General features: G+C 50.9%; 1 protein-coding gene across 1 annotated transcript in view; it reads left to right on the top strand.

Annotated features, from left to right (window-relative positions):
- WDR48 (WD repeat domain 48) overlaps positions 1-19,462 on the top strand; it is a 103,274-nt gene that overhangs the window by 78,037 nt on the left and 5,775 nt on the right. Inside the window, exons 12-17 of the mRNA XM_075316734.1 lie at positions 6,153-6,260; positions 6,770-6,866; positions 6,959-7,054; positions 7,154-7,262; positions 8,529-8,616; positions 10,855-10,931. Coding sequence (XP_075172849.1) covers positions 6,153-6,260; positions 6,770-6,866; positions 6,959-7,054; positions 7,154-7,262; positions 8,529-8,616; positions 10,855-10,931 — 575 coding nt within the window. The remainder of the gene's footprint in view (positions 1-6,152; positions 6,261-6,769; positions 6,867-6,958; positions 7,055-7,153; positions 7,263-8,528; positions 8,617-10,854; positions 10,932-19,462) is intronic.

Here is a 19,462-nt window from a genome sequence, read left to right as displayed (position 1 = left end):
GCGACGCTGGATCCTGGGCTGGACGACTGGTTCCACAGACACCGATTTTCCAAAGCCCAGGGTAGAGGCCTGTGCCCCTATAGCCCAATTCCTCAACCCCTCTTTGCAGGCTCTGAGTTGAATATGGCACCAATTCCTCAGCCCCTCTTTGCAGGCTCTGAGTTGAATATGGCACCGGTGTGACCGGACACAGCAAGCTGATTCTGCTATTTTCACTGCCTGGACTGAAGCAGTGTTTAACATGAGATCCTCCCTGACTGGTTTCCCAGACAAAGGGAGAAAAGACGGTGCATGGAAGGCTCCAAGGACATTTACAGTATGTATTATGAGAAAGTCCCTTGCTGATTGCAAGGAGAGCCCCAAGGATCCTGAACACACAGTGTTAACTTTTCTCTAGCTTGCTGGGCGGAGGAGGGGGGAAGTCACTTGCTATTTGCAGAAAGTCCTGCACAGATAATTTCCTGGTGGCAGGGGGAGGGCACAGAGCTCAGGAACTCTTTTATTTGCTCTAGCAGAAAAGCCGGCTGATAACCAGGAGTGACAAGCTGTGTGTGCTGACTAGAGGGAGGAAAACTATCAGAAGCTCCCTTCCCGCCGTTTTTTACTACCCACAGCAGGGGGGGCACACTGACTACTTCTTCGCGCTCTTTTAGCGCTAAGCCCCGCCCCCCCAGGAAAGCGTGCGAAGATCTCCATAGAGCTTACTCCTTCCTGAGGACAGGGCCGTCGGCTGATTTTCGGTGAGGTGCTTGCTTCACTTGTAGCTCTGCTGAGCATTGCTCCCCCTCTTGGCATACTCCTATTAGGAACATGCAGAATTCTAAGGGCACTAAGAGTGCTAAGGCCCACATAGTCTATTATTCAGCCTGCACTGCCTGCCACGCTGAGCTACCACGTAAACACACCTCTTCTCTCTGTGAGTCCTGTGCCCCTACAGCCCCCCAAGACCCCCCTGCCACCACCGCCGCAACAGTCAGCCCAAAGCCTAGGGCTCCCAGCCCACCGGAATGGGCACAGTTTCTGTCCCAATCCACGGAAAAACTGTCACAGAACCTGGTGCTGGCTATACAATGTCGTCCTCCACACCCTTCTGGGTCCCTGGACGGAACTAAGCCTGAGGATACCCCTATGGAGGATCCTTCTGAGGTAATCCGGGCACATGCTTCACCGGTTGCAGGGATCAGGAAAAGAGCACACGGCCGGGTGTCTCCAGCGGGCTCTCCCTTGGGAGCACACAGGGCAGGCTCTCCCACACGCTCCACGGCTTCTGAAGAGCTGGAGGAGGGAGAATGCTGTTTATACCAAGAGGATTCCTTGGTTTCAGCCTCCCCAGATGATCAAACTGCAATAGACTCCCTTATAGCAGCAATCAACCAAACTCTGCATGTGGAGGATCCCCCATCCACTACCACTGACCAATGCGGTCTCCTTTAAGAGGGCAAGGAAACCCCAAAAGGTTTTCGCTGATCACCCAGAGTTTCAGGATATCCTCACAAAGCAAAGGGAGAAGCCTGACAGGCGCTTCGGTAACCGTAAACTCATGGAGTCCCGGTACCCTTTTGCCTCACCTGCCCCTAAGGGCTGGGCTGATCCGCCCTCAGTCGACTCCCCCCGGTCTCCCGCCTTACCACAAAGACGCTCCTGTCTTTACCCGATGGTTCCTCCATCAAGGACCCGACAGACACAGGTGGAGCACCTCGCCCACTCTGCTTTTGAGGCTGCGGGTTCCTCCCTCTCGCCCTCCTTTGCCTCTGTGTGGGTCGCAAAGGCGATCTCTGTCTCGGCAGAATCCCTTAACACTTCACTTGAGGAATCCCAGTTCACTCATACCTTCAGAGGTAACAGCTCAAATTGCCGCTGCGGCGGAGTACCTCATGCAGGCCTCATTGGACACTGCTACCTGCGCAGCGTTTGCCACCTCAAATAACATAGCCATCCGTAGAGCTCTCTGGCTCCGACAATGGCGAGCGGACTCTGCCTCCAAGAAGTCTCTCACGGGCCTTCCCTTTTTTCCAGACCGATTTGTTTGGCGAACGTCTGGACAAGCTAATTTCTGACACCACGGGAGGAAAGAGTACCTCCCTCCCCCAGCTGAAGTCCAGGACGTCCTTCACCAGACGTCCACAGTCCTCGTTCCGCTCCTTTTGGAACTCATTTGATTGGTCGACATCCCGTGCTTTCCCCGCCACCAGCTGCGGACTACGCAGGGACCCGACCTTCTCAGCTCTTCCCGAAACCCACTTCGTCATGGCAGCCTAGACCGAAACAGTCCAGGACTAGGGAGACTCGGCCATGACGTTTTCCCCCCTCATGACTCCTTCGGCGCCCCGGAAGACACACTCATTGTAGGAGGTCGACTGCGGCTCTTTCAACACATCTGGGCTGCCACCTCAGACGACAAATGGGTGCAAGACCTTGTGTCTTCCGGTTACCACATAGAATTTCGGACCCGAGTCGGTTCTTTCTCTCAAACCCCCCAAAGACTCGAAAACGACGCAAAGCTTTTTTCTCAGCAATCCACCCGCTCCAAACAGCAGGAGTGATAATACCTGTCCCAGACGACGAGAAGTTCGGGGGGTTTTATTCCAACCTGTTTTTGTGGTCCCCAAAAAGGATGGGTCAGTTCGACCCATCCTGGACCTCAAACACCTAAACAAACATGTGCACGTACGGAGATTCAGAATGGAGTCCCTAAGGTCCATTATTGCATCCATGGTCGAAGGGGAATTCCTCGCCTCCATAGCCATCAAGGACGCGTACCTGCACATACCCATCGCCCCAGATCGCCAAAAGTTCCTCCGCTTCGCAATTCAGGACTCCCACTTTCAATTCGTAGCTCTACCCTTCGGCCTTGCCACCGCACCAAGGGTCTTCACCAAAGTCATGGCGGCCGCCATGAGCGTCCTTCACGCCAGGGAAGTAGTCGTTCTCCCTTACTTGGACGACCTCCTCATCAAGGCCCCCTCCTCCCGCGACTGCTCAACCAGCGTACAGATCACGGTGGACACCCTATCCCGCTTAGGGTGGCTAGTGAATCTGGACAAATCATCCCCGATCCCATCACGATCCATCACCTTCCTGGGCATGTCCCTAGACACCCGTCGGGGCTTGATCTATCTCCCCCTGGACAAGGCGATCGCTCTTCAACGAGCAGTACGCTGCCTTCTACGTCCTCCGTCTCGCTCCATTCGATTCAGCATGAAAGTGCTCGGCAGGATGGTGGCGGCTATGGAAGCAGTACCCTTTGCTCAACTGCACCTCCGCCCACTGCAGCTAGCCCTTCTAGCGGCCTGGGACAAGAACCCCTTCTCCCTGGACAGACATCTTCACCTGACGCCTTCAGTCAGGTACGCACTCCGCTGGTGGCTTCGGTCCTCATCCCTATCGAAGTGGAGATCTTTTCTCCTAGTGAACTGGCTGGTCCTGACCACGGACGCCAGCCTCCTAGGCTGGGGAGCAGTGTACCGGCACCACACTGCTCAAGGACGTTGGACGCCCCAGGAGTCTTTCCTACCCATAAACATCCTGGAACTCAACGCGATCTTCCTCGCGCTCAGAGCGTTCTGCCCTCTGCTAGCGGGTCGTCAGATTCGAATCCAATCGGACAATGCGACAGCTGTAGCCTATATCAATCGGCAGGGGGGCACCCGCAGCAAAGCGGCTTATCTCGAGGCCCACAAGATCCTCAGCTGGGCCGAATCGACGGGATCAGTGATATCAGCGGTACACATACCGGAGGTAGAGAACTGGGCAGCAGACTTTCTAAGTCGCCAAGGCCTGGCCGCCGGAGAATGGTCTATCCACCCAGATGTGTTTCTACACATCTGCACTCGCTGGGGCACACCAGACGTGGACCTAATGGCCTCAAGGTTGAATGCAAAGGTACCCGCGTTCATAGCCAGGTCATGCAACCCGCAGTCCATTGGCGCGGATGCTCTAGTCTGCTCCTGGCACCACTTTCGCCTGCCTTACATATTTCCACCTCTACCCCTGCTGCCGCGGGTAATCAGGAAGATCAAGGCAGAGGGAGTCCCGGTGATACTGATGGCACCGGACTGGCCCAGGCGCCCCTGGTACTCCGAATTAGTACAAATGCTCAGACGCACCGTGGCGCCTTCCAGACATCCCAGACTTGCTGACCCAAGGGCCCATTCCCATCAGAACTCCAGAGCCCTGGAGCTGACGGCATGGCCATTGAGACCTGGGTATTAACAAGAGTGGGATTCTCCCCCGCGGTTATTTCCACCATGATCAGCGCCCGAAAGCCTGCTTCATCCCGCATTTACCACCGTACGTGGAAAATCTTCCTTTCATGGTGCAGGGAAACTAACGTCCAGCCTATGCCTCTGGCCATCCCCAGAATTCTCGACTTTCTTCAGTCTGGCTTGCAAGCGAGGTTGGCTCTCAGTTCCCTTAAAGGGCAGGTCTTAGCGCTCTCAATCTTCTACCAATGCCGCCTGGCTCAAAAACCGCAAGTCAAGACCTTCCTCCAGGGCGTTTTCCATCTAGTTCCCCCGTACAAACGGCCGCTGGAACCATGGGACCTCAACCTCGTTCTGGACGGTCTCCAGAGGTCTCCCTTTGAACCCCTCAAGGAATCCTCCCTTGCTCTTCTGTCCTGGAAGGTAACATTCCTGATGGCAATTACGTCCATCAGACTGGTTTCGGAGCTAGCAGCACTCTCTTGCCGCGAGCTTTTTCTGATCTTTCACCAGGGCAAGGTGGTTCTGTGCCCCCTTCCGGATTTCCTTCCAAAGGTTCTTACCCCGATTCATTTGAATGAGGACATTGTTCTGCCTTCCTTTTGTCCACACCCGGTTCATAGGGTGGAAAGGTCTCTGCATTCGTTAGACCTCGTCAGAGCTCTCAGATATTACATATCCAGGACAGCCCCCTTTAGGAAAACTGACTCTTTGTTAGTCATTCCTGAGGGACCTAAGAAGGGACAGGCAGCTTCAAAGGCGACTCTGGCTCGCTGGATTCGCTCTGCGATCCAGGACGTCTACCGCTTGCAACTCAAGCCCATTCCTAGTGGGCTGCGGGCTCATTCCACGCGAGCAGTTGGCGCTTTGTGGGCCATTCGGCATCAGGCTTCAGTGGAACAGGTGTGTAAGGCTGCGACCTGGTCTAGCCTACATAAGTTTTCAAAGCATTACAGAGTCCATACCCAGGTTTCAACTGAGGCAAATCTGGGCAGGAAAATTCTGCAAACTGCAGTAGAGCACCTCTCTCAGTAGGCGCTCCAGGCTGTCTGGGACTGGTTCCTAGTCCTTGGGTTGTGTTGTCTTCTTTTATGTTTCCCACCCATGGACTGCTTTAGGACGTCCCATGGTCCTGTGTCCCCCAATGAGGCAGAGAAAAACGGATTTTTGTGTACTCACCGTAAAATCGTTTTCTCTTAGCCATCATTGGGGGACACAGCACCCACCCTGTTGCCCTGTTGGGCCTTGGTTCTCTCAGTACCTTATTTGGTTATGACTCTTTTTCTCATGTGCCTCTGTTGAGACGTTTTGTACTGTTGTTTTTTTGTTTTTTTTTTCCCCTCCTACTGCTTGTGTACTAAAACCGAGGCTGCCTGGCCCGGCTAGGGGGTGTATACTGCAGAGGATGAGCTATGCTTTTGCATCTACTTAGTGTCCTCCTATGGATAGGCAGCATGACACCCATAGTCCATGGTCCTGTGTCCCCCAATGATGGCTAAGAGAAAACGATTTTACGGTGAGTACACAATAATCCGTTTTTTTTCTGCCTTGCAGAACGGATTGGGGATATACATAGGGCATACCAGAATGCTGTAACAGATTGCTTACAGGTGATGGCTGTACTTTTATATGGAGAAAACCTTGTGACAGGTTAAGCAAAAAGGCAACTGGGTATAATGGACATTTCAGTGGAGCACCTAAAAGTGAAGTACAGTAGTCTGATTTCAGCATTGCACAGGTTTATTAATACCATACATATTGTATTTTAAAAAGCTGTTTTTTAATCTGAATGAGACCGGGCAGCCGTACTAGTCACAATCCATAGAGACACGCTGGCAGTGATGCTGATTCACACAACAAGCTCCATTTCCTACTTTCATACAACCCCTTTAATTGAGCATCGTTCTCCTGCCATTGATTTGTGTGCACTCACATCTGTATAATTTACAGGCTTGTAAAGTTGAAGATTTGGGAAAAGTGGATTTTGAAGAAGAAATTAAAAAGAGGTTTAAGATGGTTTATGTCCCAAACTGGTTCTCTGTTGATCTGAAAACCGGGGTAGGTATTATATATTGTTTGCCCCTCCATTATTCCTACCCATCAGTCATTGCTTTCTCAGTGGACCCAGTGCTACACAGAGTTCTTTAGTCATATTCCAAAAAGAAAAAAACAAACAAACAATAAATCGATTGTCCACTAGACCTTTTTTATGTTGTCTATTTTTATTGGTCAAAATGGCCTTAAGACATAATGCCGTCCCTTCAAAATGGCCTTAAGACATAATGCCGTCCCTTCCTGCCCCTCTGGTTCCTGTGCTCCCTGCTGGTCTCTACACAAAGGTGGCAGCAATCAGCAGGTTATTCAGTGATTGGCTGCAGCTATTCAGAAGTCCATCTTTTGGGACAAGGTCATTGCTGCAGCAGGAGAGACGTTGAGACCATCACCTGACTTTTATGTATGCAATAAGATATGGATTTTAGTAGCACTTATGTAAAGCAGCTTCTTTTGCGAACACCTTTGTAGTTTTATTTGCAACCGTCACGTTGGACCCTGCGTCTTTTTGACAGATGCTGACCATCACTTTGGATGAGAGCGATTGCTTTGCAGCGTGGGTGTCTGCCAAAGATGCCGGATTCAGCAGTCCAGATGGCTCCGATCCCAAATGTAAGAGTGTAGCTGAAACAAGGCTCATGCCTGGTTACTTGTGATATTTTTGTTAGAGGGACTTTCATTTGGTGACATGTTGGGTTTTGCAGTGAACCTTGGGGGACTTTTGTTACAAGCATTGCTAGAGTTTTGGCCAAGAACTCATATAAACCCCATGGAGGAAGAGGAGAATGAAGTAAATCACGGTGAGGAACCTCTGGTCTGTCTTTATAATGGATTTAGATATTCCGCATACTCATGGAGGACATTGACATTCAATGATCTGTTGTGTATTTCATGTGCAGTGGCAAACGGCGAGCAGGAGACTAGGATACAGAAAGGCAATGGCTACTTCCAAGTGCCGCCTCATACTCCAGTAATCTTTGGGGAAGCTGGGGGGCGCACTCTTTTTAGGTATGTCATCTATATTTGATATTATATATGAGAAAAGTGTATATATGTGGATTTTTATTTTTATAATTTTAAAGATCTACCATACGACAACTCCATCTACACCTTCGGCCTGGGACAGCTCATAGAATCCCATGGCTTTCAGCATCCTCTCTATGCTATATATACTCAGATCTACCTCTCTGGACCTGACATTACCACCTTACTAACCAAAATCCCACAATGTCTGCCATTTCATCCTTTTTCTCTGCACAATTACTAAAGCTTAACATGGACAAAACAGAATTAATTGTCTTTCCTCCTCCTCATTCATCTCCTCCAACAAGCCTATCCATCAAAGTTGATGGCTGCTCACTCATCCCAGTCTCACAAGCTCATTGCCTTGGAGTAACCCTCGACTCTGCTCTATCCTTCAAGCTGCACATTCAAGCCCACTTCACCTCATGCCGACTACAACTCAAAAATATCTCCTGGATCCTTGACTTCCTTATCCAAGAATCAGCAAAAACATTAGTGCATGCCCTCATCATCTCCCGCCTCGACTACTGCAACCTTCTGCTCTCTGGCCTCCCTTCCAACACTCTTGCACCCCTCCAATCTATACTGATTTCTGCAGCCCGCTTAATCCACCTCTCCCCTCGCTATTCCCCAGCCTCGCCACTCTGCCAATCCCCTCACTGGCTTCCCATCACCCAACGACTCCAGTTCAAAGCATTAACCATGACCTACAAAGCCATCCACAACCTGTCTCCTCCTTACATCTGTGACCTAGTCTCCCGGTACCTACCTGCACGCAACCTCAGATCTTCACAAGATCTCCTTCTCTACTCCTCTCTTATCGCCTCTTCCCACAATCGCGTACTAGATTTCTCCCGTGCATCCCCCATACTCTGGAACGCTCTACCCCAGCATATCAGACTCTCTCCTTACTGTGGAAAGCTTCAGGAGGAACCTGAAGACCCACCTCTTCCGACAAGCCTACAACCTACAATAGCCCTCAGTCCAGTACACCACTGCGCAACCAGTTCTGTCTTTACCTATTGTACCATCACCCATCCCTTGTAGACTGTGAGCCCTCGTGGGCAGGATCCTCTCTCCTCCTATACCTGTCTGTTTTGTACCGTTAATGATTGTTGTACTAGGTTTTATGTGTACCCTTTTTCACTTGTAAAGCGCCATGGAATTTATGGTGCTATAATAATAAATAATCATAAATACTACAATAAGGTAAATGGAAGCCATGTAATGTGATCCGCTTGTCTCTTGTAGGTTACTTTGTAGAGATTCTGGTGGAGAGACTGAATCCATGCTTCTTAATGAAACTGTTCCACAGTGGGTAGTTGATATTACTGTTGATGTAAGTACCACTCTCATCACAAACCAATGTACTGGAATAGTTAGCGTAATTAAACTTCTCTTATTCATGCTCCATTTAGAAGTTGCTTGTAATTGCTGCTCAGCGAAATTTCCTAAACTCAGTTTAAACAGGATGTCTGCAACTGTCTGCCTTCTACCCCCTCACTTATACTGGATAGTCCCATCCACAGATTGTTGACTATAGAATTGGGATCGAGCAGAACAGCAGTTGAAAGGAGTTTGTAAAGGAGCATGAACTGGACATGTAAAATTCTGCAGCATAGTCCAACTTTATAGACTTTGCACATCAGGCTTGTTGCTGTTTTTCTCTTCACTGACCGCACATGTACTGCAGCCTCCTTTACTCCTAACCAGCTCTGCCCCATTTTTAAGATCTCTGATTTCTCTCAGGGAATGGAGACATTATTTTCTGTCTTCTCAGTCCTAAGATGGAGAGCTAAGAGTTTGTAACAATGTATCCATCTAGGCTATTCTGCTTTAGCCGAGCTCCACCACAGTGCAAGTCTCTCTGATCTCTGGACTTTGGCTCAGGCATTGTGGCCGGCTGTGAGCAGGACTAGGTGAGGAACAGAATTGAGCTTGATGGGTGATGAGTGGAAAAGAGGATTATCACCTAGGCGTGGTGTGAGGTGGCAACAAAACCACCAGCAGGAAATTTTTTTAACCAAATCATGCAAAAATGTAAACTCACAAAAGGGATGTCCCAAATAGTAGCAGACTGAAAAGTGACAATACAGAGAAGACTATGTATACCACTATAGATAATCAGTATAGCGAGCAATAGAGTGCATGGGATTGCAGAGGATGAACTATATGGAGTTATAACTTCTAAATGAAGTGTACCAGTGCAGAAACATCCAAAATATATCCAACATTGTGGTAGCAAATTAGTTAGATACCTTAGTGCAGTGTTTCCCAACTCCAGTCCCCCAGAGCCACCAACTGTGCATGTTTTCAGGATTTCCTTAGTATTGCGCAGGTGATAAATTAATCACTTACACAGTAGAGGATTCCAGCACCTGTGCAATACTAAGGAAATCCTGTAAACATGCACTGTTGGTGGTTTTTGAGGACTGGAGTTGGGGAACACTGCCTTAGTGGATGGTTCGATGAAGCTGCCTGCCACTAAACCCCAACGCGCATTTCATCTGCTAGAAACTTCCTCACCAGGACCCTGATGAAGGTTCTAGCGGACGAAACGCGCGTTGGGGTTAACTGCAGGCAGCTACATCTGACCATCCACTAAGGTATCTATGTAACTAATTTGCTACCACAATGTTGGATATATTTTGGATGCTTCTGCACTGGCACCCTTATTTTAGGAGTTACTACTCCATATAGTACATCCTCTGCCATCCCATGCACTACTGCATGCACTCTATTGCTAGCTATACTGATTAGTGGTATACATGGTCTTATCTGTATCGGCACTTTTCATTCTGCTGCTATTGGACATCACCGTTGTGATTTTTATATTTTTACATGAATTTTGTTTTAACATAAAATATATAAAATATTTATTATAATTTATCTATATATCTTGTCTCTGTCACTATTTTCCTTCTGGTGGTTTTGTTTTCACCCCCTAAGGAATTCTTGATTTGCAAGCTCATGTATGGTGATTATTGACGGAGTTTTTTGACTAGTGGTGTGAGGTGGGCAGGAAAGTAGTGACCTGATTCAACAAAGCTTTACGCCAGTATATTGACCTAAAAATTGCATAATTTTGGTACAACTAGCTGTTTAAAATTCTGCAACTTTCCACATTCTCACAACATTTTCGCCCGACTCTGCCAAAGTACGCGTAGGTGACATTGGGACAGGATGGTGGGGTGGTGAACGATGCTCGTCAAATTCATGATGTGTGGCAGCGTTCACTGTGCCACAAACCTTCATCAGGATCTGAGTAGGATTTGTGACGAGGCGCACAAGGGGCCTTCTATTCATCTGGTGCTCCTGATTCATGTGCCTCTTTATGAATTGGAGTGTGTGAATCCAGCCCATCAAGATAAGCGTCCTCATCAAGACAAGCGTGCACAATTCTGATCTTGATGAATCTGGCCTATTAAGTCTGTCTGCTCTATTCTTTGATTTTTTTTGTTTTCCTTTTTACCACTGTTTTTGCTAATTGCAGAACAGATCAGTCCCTGTAACCTGCTGTTCTGTAAATCACTTGTATGTACTATGGTAAAGGTGTTCTGTATATTTTATTTTGTAGAAAAATATGCCGAAATTCAATAAAATTCCATTCTACCTCCAACCACATTCATCGTCGGGAGCCAAAACTCTGAAGAAGTGAGTATAAGCTGCAGATATCCTTAATGTTGGGTTATAGAGATTGTGCCATATTAATGTGTACAGCACTAACCGTACAGCTCCGCCAGCGCTGAAGAGGAAGTGTTTTTTGCCGGTATTGGGGGTTCTGTCATGGAGACGCCCCCGTTTCTAATGGACATTAGCGATGAATGATTGTGGATGTAATTTATGGAGGGTGCAGATGCCCGAGCTGAGTCTTGGAGCACGGCAGGAGATTTACTCCCTCGTTTCCCCTACCCAATGTCATGTTCGGGGATTGTCTGTGGAATGGATGACCAACGGAAGTGGATGAAGTGTTGATCATGGGGACAGACCTAGTTATGGACGGCGCCTATATAATCCTGCTAATATAAGAAAGTTCATCAGTGTGTGTCTTATACAGTACAATATAATTGTATCGTTCTGAATAGGTTTCTGAGGAGCAGTGTAGAGATATTGACGTGAATGTTAGAGATGATCTCAGCTTGTCATGCGCAGATTAATGCAGTCACACGTACATCTGCTCCGCAAGTGGTGTCCTTAACCTCTCAGGCGTCGGCGTTTGCGTCCTACGCCATTAATGCGGTCCTAGACTCTACGAGCCGTACAGCGGTAGCATCCGCCAATTCGGTGGCAGTCCGCAGGGCCATGTGGTTACGTGAATGGAAGGCAGACTCCGCTTCCAAAAAGTTCTTAACCGGTTTGCCATTTTCTGGCGACCGCCTGTTTGGTGAACGATTGGATGAAATCATTAAACAATCCAAGGGAAAGGACTCTTCCTTACCCCAGTCCAAACCAAACAGACCTCAACCACGGAAGGTACAATCGAGGTTTCGGTCCTTTCGGCCCACGGGAAGGTCTCAGTTTTCCTCGTCCAAAAGGCCTCAAAAGGATCAGAGGAACTCCGATGCATGGCGGTCTAAGTCACGTCCTAAAAAGACCGCTGGAGGAACCGCTCCCAAGGCGGCCTCCTCATGACTTTCGGCCTCCTCACACCGCATCCTCGGTCGGTGGCAGGCTTTCCCGCTTTTGCGACGCCTGGCTGCCACAGGTAAAAGACCGATGGGTGAGAGACATTCTATCCCACGGTTACAGGATAGAGCTCAGCTCTCGTCCTCCGACTCGTTTTTTCAGAACATCTCCGCCCCCCGAGAGAGCCGATGCTCTTCTTCAGGCGGTGTGCACTCTGAAGGCGGAAGGGGTGGTGATCCCTGTGCCTCTTCAGCAACAGGGTCACGGTTTTTACTCCAACTTGTTTGTGGTACCAAAAAAGGACGGATCCTTCCGTCCTGTTCTGGACCTAAAACTGCTCAACAAACACGTAAAAACCAGGCGGTTCCGGATGGAATCGCTCCGCTCCGTCATCGCCTCAATGTCCAAAGGAGATTTCCTAGCATCAATCGACATCAAAGATGCTTATCTCCACGTACCAATTGCACCAGAGCATCAGCGCTTCCTGCGTTTCGCCATAGGAGACGAACATCTTCAGTTCGTGGCACTACCTTTCGGCCTGGCGACAGCCCCACGGGTCTTCACCAAGGTCATGGCAGCAGTGGTAGCAGTCCTACACTCTCAGGGACACTCGGTGATCCCTTACTTAGACGATCTGCTTGTCAAGGCACCCACTAAAGTGGCATGCCAACACAGCCTGAACATTGCTCTGGAGACTCTCCAGAGTTTCAGGTGGATCATCAATTTTCCAAAGTCAAATCTGACACCGGCCCAGTCTCTGACATATCTTGGCATGGAGTTTCATACTCTTCCAGCGATAGTGAAGCTTCCGCTGGACAAACAGCGTTCACTACAGACAGGGGTGCGATCTCTCCTTCAAGGCCAGTCACACCCTCTGAGGCGCCTCATGCACTTCCTAGGGAAGATGGTAGCAGCAATGGAGGCAGTTCCTTTTGCGCAGTTTCATCTGCGTCCTCTTCAATGGGACATTCTCCGAAAATGGGACAGGAAGTCGACGTCCCTCGACAGGAAAGTCTCCCTTTCACGGGCAGCCAAGGCTTCCCTTCAGTGGTGGCTTCTCCCCACTTCTCTGTCGGGGGGGAAATCCTTCCTTCCCCCATCATGGGCTGTGGTCACGACGGACGCGAGCCTGTCAGGGTGGGGAGCGGTTTTTCTCCACCACAGGGCTCAGGGAACCTGGACTCCGACAGAGTCCTCCCTTCAGATCAATGTTCTGGAGATAAGGGCAGTGTATCTTGCCCTAAAGGCGTTCCAGCCGTGGCTTGAAGGCCAGCAAATCCGAATTCAGTCGGACAACTCCACAGCGGTGGCATACATCAACCACCAAGGGGGAACACGCAGTCGGCAAGCCTTCCAGGAAGTCCGGCGGATTCTTATGTGGGTGGAAGCCACGGCCTCCACCATATCCGCAGTTCACATCCCGGGCGTAGAAAACTGGGAAGCAGACTTTCTCAGTCGCCAGGGCATGGACGCAGGGGAATGGTCCCTTCACCCGGACGTATTTCAGGAGATCTGTTGCCGCTGGGGGATGCCGGACGTCGACCTAATGGCGTCACGGCACAACAACAAGGTCCCAACATTCATGGCACGGTCTCAAGATCACAGAGCTCTGGCGGCAGACGCCTTAGTTCAGGATTGGTCGCAGTTTCAGTTCCCTTATGTGTTTCCTCCTCTGGCACTGTTGCCCAGAGTGTTACGCAAGATCAGGTCCGACTGTCGCCGCGCCATCCTCGTCGCGCCAGACTGGCCGAGGAGGTCGTGGTACCCAGATCTGTGGCATCTCACGGTGGGTCAACCGTGGCCACTACCAGACCGACCAGACTTGCTGTCTCAAGGGCCGTTTTTCCATCTGAATTCTGCGGCCCTCAACCTGACTGTGTGGCCATTGAGTCCTGGATCCTAGCCTCTTCAGGGTTATCTCAAAAGGTCATTGCCACTATGAGACAGGCTAGGAAACCAACGTCCGCCAAGATCTACCACAGGACGTGGAGGATATTCCTATCTTGGTGCTCTGATCAGGGTTTTTCTCCCTGGCCATTTGCCTTGCCCACTTTTCTTTCCTTCCTTCAATCAGGATTGGAAAAAGGGTTGTCGCTCGGCTCTCTTAAGGGACAAGTCTCAGCGCTCTCTGTGTTTTTTCATAAGCGCCTGGCCAGACTTCCACAGGTACGCACGTTCCTGCAGGGGGTTTGTCACATAGTCCCTCCTTACAAGCGGCCGTTAGAACCCTGGGATCTGAACAGGATACTGATGGCTCTTCAGAAACCACCTTTCGAGCCAATGAAGGATATTTCTCTTTCACGCCTTTCACAGAAAGTGGTTTTCCTAGTAGCAGTCACATCACTTCGGAGAGTGTCTGAGCTAGCAGCGCTGTCATGCAAAGCCCCTTTCCTGGTGTTTCACCAGGACAAGGTGGTTCTGCGTCCGGTTCCGGAATTTCTACCTAAGGTGGTATCCCCCTTTCATCTCAATCAGGATATCTCCTTACCCTCTTTTTGTCCTCATCCAGTTCACCAGTGTGAAAAGGATCTGCACTTGTTAGATCTGGTGAGAGCACTCAGACTCTACATTTCTCGTACGGCGCCCCTACGCCGTTCGGATGCACTCTTTGTCCTTGTCGCTGGCCAGCGTAAAGGGTCACAGGCTTCGAAATCAACCCTGGCTCGGTGGATCAAGGAACCAATTCTCGAAGCTTATCGATCTTCTGGGCTTCCGGCTCCCTCTGGGCTGAAAGCCCATTCTACCAGAGCCGTGGGTGCGTCCTGGGCTTTGCGGCACCAGGCTACGGCTCAGCAGGTGTGTCAGGCGGCTACCTGGTCGAGCCTGCACACTTTCACGAAACACTATCAGGTGCATACCTATGCTTCGGCGGATGCCAGCCTAGGTAGGCAAGTCCTTCAGGCGGCGGTTGCCCACCTGTAGGAAAGGGCCGTGGTACGGCTCTATAACGAGGTATTATTTTACCCACCCAGGGACTGCTTTTGGACGTCCCAATTGTCTGGGTCTCCCAATGCAGCGACAAAGAAGAAGGGAATTTTGTTTACTTACCGTAAATTCCTTTTCTTCTAGCTCCAATTGGGAGACCCAGCACCCGCCCCTGTTCCCTTCGGGCTGTTGTTCTTTGTGTACACATGTTGTTCATGTTGAATGGTTTTAGTTCTCCGAAATTCCTTCGGATTGAATTTACTTTAAACCAATTTATAACTTTTACTCCTTCTTGCTTTTGCACCAAAACTGAGGAGCCCGTGATGCACGGGGGGTGTATAGGCAGAAGGGGAGGGGCTTTACACTTTTAAGTGTAATACTTTGTGTGGCCTCCGGAGGCAGAAGCTATACACCCAATTGTCTGGGTCTCCCAATTGGAGCTAGAAGAAAAGGAATTTATGGTAAGTAAACAAAATTCCCTTCTTTTTAACCACTCCAGTTTTCAGGCCACTGTGACCAAGCCCAGGGCCTGTCCTGACAAACGCTTTCCAAAGCGTAGTTCTGATGACCGTTTTCCTTTTCCACCAGAGGTGGTCAAGGAGTGGGCTCAGTCACCAAAGGTAGATCCTCCGGTGTCTAGAATCTGAGCCCGGACAGTCGTATCTGTGGCCGATGGCACCTCTCTTAAGGATCCCACTGACCGCCAGGTTGACCTTCTGGCCAAATCTGTATATGAGGCGGCAGGAGCCTCGATCTCCCCGTCCTTTGCAGCAGTGTGGGCTCTTAAGGCAGTCTCTGCTTCTCTGGCGGAGATGCATTCCCTCGCCAGGGACTCTATACCCGAGATGGTTGCCTTAACTTCCCAGGCTTCGGCTTTTTCATCCTATGCCATGTCTGCCATTCTGGAGGCTTCTCACCGCACGGCGGTGGCTTCCGCTAATTCCCTTGCGATCCGCAGGATCCTGTGGCTTCGAGAGTGGAAAGCAGACGCTTCTTCCAAGAAGTATCTTGCTGGGCTCCCCTTTGCTGGGTCCCGGCTGTTCGGTGAACAACTGGATGAAATTATTAAGGAAGCTACTGGCGGGAAGAGTACTTCCTTGCCACAAACTAAAACCAGGAAACCTGTCCAGGGCAGGAACCAGTCGAGGTTTCGTTCCTTTCGTTCCTCTAACTGGTCATCCTCTAAGCCCTCAGCTTCGTCCACCAACTCAGCCAAGGATCGAAAACCCAGCTGGCGCGCGAAGCCGCGTCCTCAGAAGAACGGAGGAGCCGCTGCCACTAAGGCAGCCTCCTCTTGACTATCTGGCTGCGCCAGCAACGTCCTTGGTCGGTGGCAGGCTCTCCCACTTTGGCGACGTGTGGTTTCAACACGTCTCCGATCAGTGGGTGCGGGATATCATCTCCCACGGCTACAGGATAGAATTTTCTTCCAGCCCGCCAAACAGATTTTTTATGTCCACTCCCCCCTGCTCCAAAGCCGCCGCCTTCTCACAGGCCGTGGCATCCTTGCAGGCCAACGGAGTAATTGTTCCGGTTCCCGCCCGGGAACGGTTCAGAGGTTTCTACTCAAATTTCTTCCTAGTCCCCAAGAAGGACGGTTCCTTCCGGCCCATCCTGGATCTCAAGCTTCTCAACAAGTATGTTCAGGTGCGGCACTTCCGCATGGAATCTCTGCGATCGGTCATTGCCTCAATGACCCAAGGAGATTTTCTAGCATCCATCGACATCAGAGATGCCTATTTGCATGTGCCAATTGCAGTTTCACACCAGCGTTGGCTACGTTTTGCAATCGGAGAGGAACATTTCCAATTCGTGGCTCTCCCCTTCGGGTTAGCCACGGCCCCTCGTGTTTTCACCAAGGTCATGGCAGCAGTGGTTGCGGTTCTGCATCTCCAGGGGTTGGCAGTAATCCCTTACCTGGACGACCTTCTAGTCAAGGCCTCATCCAGTGCAGACTGTCAGCGGAGTGTCTCGCTCACTCTCGCCACGCTTGTTCATTTCGGGTGGCTTGTCAATCTTCCCAAGTCCACTCTGACCCCGACCCAGAAACTTACGTACCTAGGGATGCAATTCGAGACTCTGCCGGCACTTGTGAAGCTGCCCTTAGTCAAACAGCAGTCCCTTCATCTGGCGGTGCGTTCTCTGTTGAAGCCCTGCCGTCATTCCATCAGGCACCTCATGCAGGTGCTGGGTCAGATGGTGCCGTCAATGGAAGCGGTTCCCTTTGCCCAGTTCCATCTGCGTCCTCTGCAGCTGGACATTCTCCGCTTTTGGGACAAGCGGACCTCTTCCTTGCACAGGCTAGTGGCTCTGTCGCCACAAGCCAGGAGCTCTCTCCAGTGGTGGCTTCGGCCCCTCTCTGTCTCAGGGACGCTCCTTCCTGACTCCGTCCTGGGTGATCCTCACCACGGACGCCAGTCTCTCCGGCTGGGGAGCAGTATTTCTCCACCACCGAGCACAGGGCACTTGGACTCCGTCCGAATCAGCCCTCTCGATCAATGTGCTGGAAATCAGGGCTGTACTTCTAGCTCTCGTAGCCTTTCACCATCTGTTGGCGGGCAAGCACATTCGAGTCCAGTCGGACAACGCGACAGCAGTTGCCTACATCAATCACCAGGGCGGGACTCGCAGCCGCCTGGCGATGTTGGAAGTTCAACGCATCCTTCAGTGGACGGAGGACTCCAAGTCCACCATATCCGCAGTCCACATCCCAGGCGTAGAAAACTGGGAGGCAGATTATCTCAGCCGTCAAACCGTGGACAGCGGCGAGTGGGCCCTGCATCCGGCAGTGTTCCGGTCAATCTGCCGCAAGTGGGGCACTCCGGAAGTGGATCTAATGGCATCCCGGCACAACAACAAGGTCCCGGTTTACGTGGCTCGCTCCCACGATCCTCAGGCCTTGGCAGCGGACGCGCTGGTTCAAGATTGGTCCCAGTTCCGTCTGGCCTACGTGTTTCCCCCTCTAGCTCTCTTGCCCAGAGTCCTGCGCAAGATTAGAATGGAGGGCCGTCGGGTTATAATCATTGCTCCAGACTAGCCCAGGCGAGCTTGGTACCCAGACCTGCTCCGTCTGTCCCTAGAAATGCCGTGGCATCTCCCGGACCACCCAGACCTTCTCTCTCAAGGTCCGTTTTTCCGCCGGAATTCTGCGGCTCTCAGATTGACGGCGTGGCTCTTGAGTCCTGGATCCTGACTGCTTCAGGCATTCCTTCCGAGGTCATCTCCACTATGACTCAGGCTCGAAAGTCTTCCTCGGCCAGGATTTACCACAGGACTTGGAGGATTTTCCTGTCCTGGTGTCGCTCTTCCGGCCATGCTCCTTGGCCGTTTTCTTTGCCGACCATCCTGTCCTTTCTACAGTCCGGCCTGCAGCTAGGACTATCCCTCAATTCCCTCAAGGGACAGGTCTCGGCTCTGTCAGTGTTGTTCCAGCGGCGTATCGCCCGACTGGCCCAGGTGCGCACCTTCATGCAGGGCGCATCTCACATCATTCCTCCTTACCGGCGGCCTTTGGATCCCTGGGACCTTAATCTGGTCCTCACGGCCTTACAGAAACCCCCCTTTGAGCCTCTTAGGGAGGTTCCTTTGTTCCGACTTTCACAGAAAGTTGTCTTTCTGGTAGCCATAACTTCTCTCAGGAGAGTCTCTGATTTGGCTGCGCTCTCTTCGGAGTCACCCTTTTTGGTTTTTCACCAAGACCAGGTGGTTCTCCGTCCGACTCCGGACTTTCTCCCTAAGGTGGTGTCTCCTTTGCACCTTAACCAGGACATTTCATTGCCTTCCCTTTGTCCGGCCCCTGTGCATCGCTTTGAGAAAGCGTTGCATACTTTGGATTTGGTGCGGGCGCTCCGGATCTATGTGTCACGCACCGCTGCTCTTAGGCGGTGCACCTCTCTTTTTGTACGAACCACGGGTCAGCGCAAGGGTCTCTCGGCTTCTAAACCGACCCTAGCTCGTTGGATTAGGTCGGCCATATCCGATGCCTACCAATGTTCTCAGGTGCCCCCACCGCCAGGGATTAAGGCGCACTCGACCAGAGCTGTCGGTGCCTCCTGGGCTTTCAGGCACCAGGCTACGGCTCAGCAGGTTTGTCAGGCTGCCACTTGGTCTAGTCTGCACACCTTTTCGAAGCACTACCAAGTGCATGCTCATGCTTCGGCAGATGCGAGCTTGGGCAGACGCATCCTTCAGGCGGCTGTCGCCCATTTGTGAAGTTAGGTTTTACCTACTTCTCAGTTTTGTTTATTTCCCACCCATGGACTGCTTTGAGACGTCCCATGGTCTGGGTCTCCCATAAGGAACGATGAAGAAAAAGAGAATTTTGTTACCGTAAATTCTTTTTCTTATAGTTCCGACATGGGAGACCCAGCACCCTCCCTGTTGCCTGTTGGCAGTTCTTGTTCCGTGTGTTTTCACCGGCTGTTGTTGTAGACAGAGGTTCCGGTTATTCCGGGTTTTACTCTATCTCTACTTATGGGTGGATGTCCTCCTTCAGCTTTTGCACTAAACTGGTTAGATTTGTCATCCAGGGGGTGTATATGCTCGGAGGGAGGAGCTACACTTTTAGTGTAGTACTTTGTGTGTCCTCCGGAGGCAGAAGCTATACACCCATGGTCTGGGTCTCCCATGTCGGA

The sequence above is a fragment of the Anomaloglossus baeobatrachus genome, chromosome 6 (genome assembly GCF_048569485.1).
Source record: "Anomaloglossus baeobatrachus isolate aAnoBae1 chromosome 6, aAnoBae1.hap1, whole genome shotgun sequence".
Lineage (NCBI taxonomy): Eukaryota > Metazoa > Chordata > Amphibia > Anura > Aromobatidae > Anomaloglossus > Anomaloglossus baeobatrachus.
Note: the sequence above shows the minus strand (reverse complement) of the source record. Positions and strands in the feature narration are given on the sequence as shown.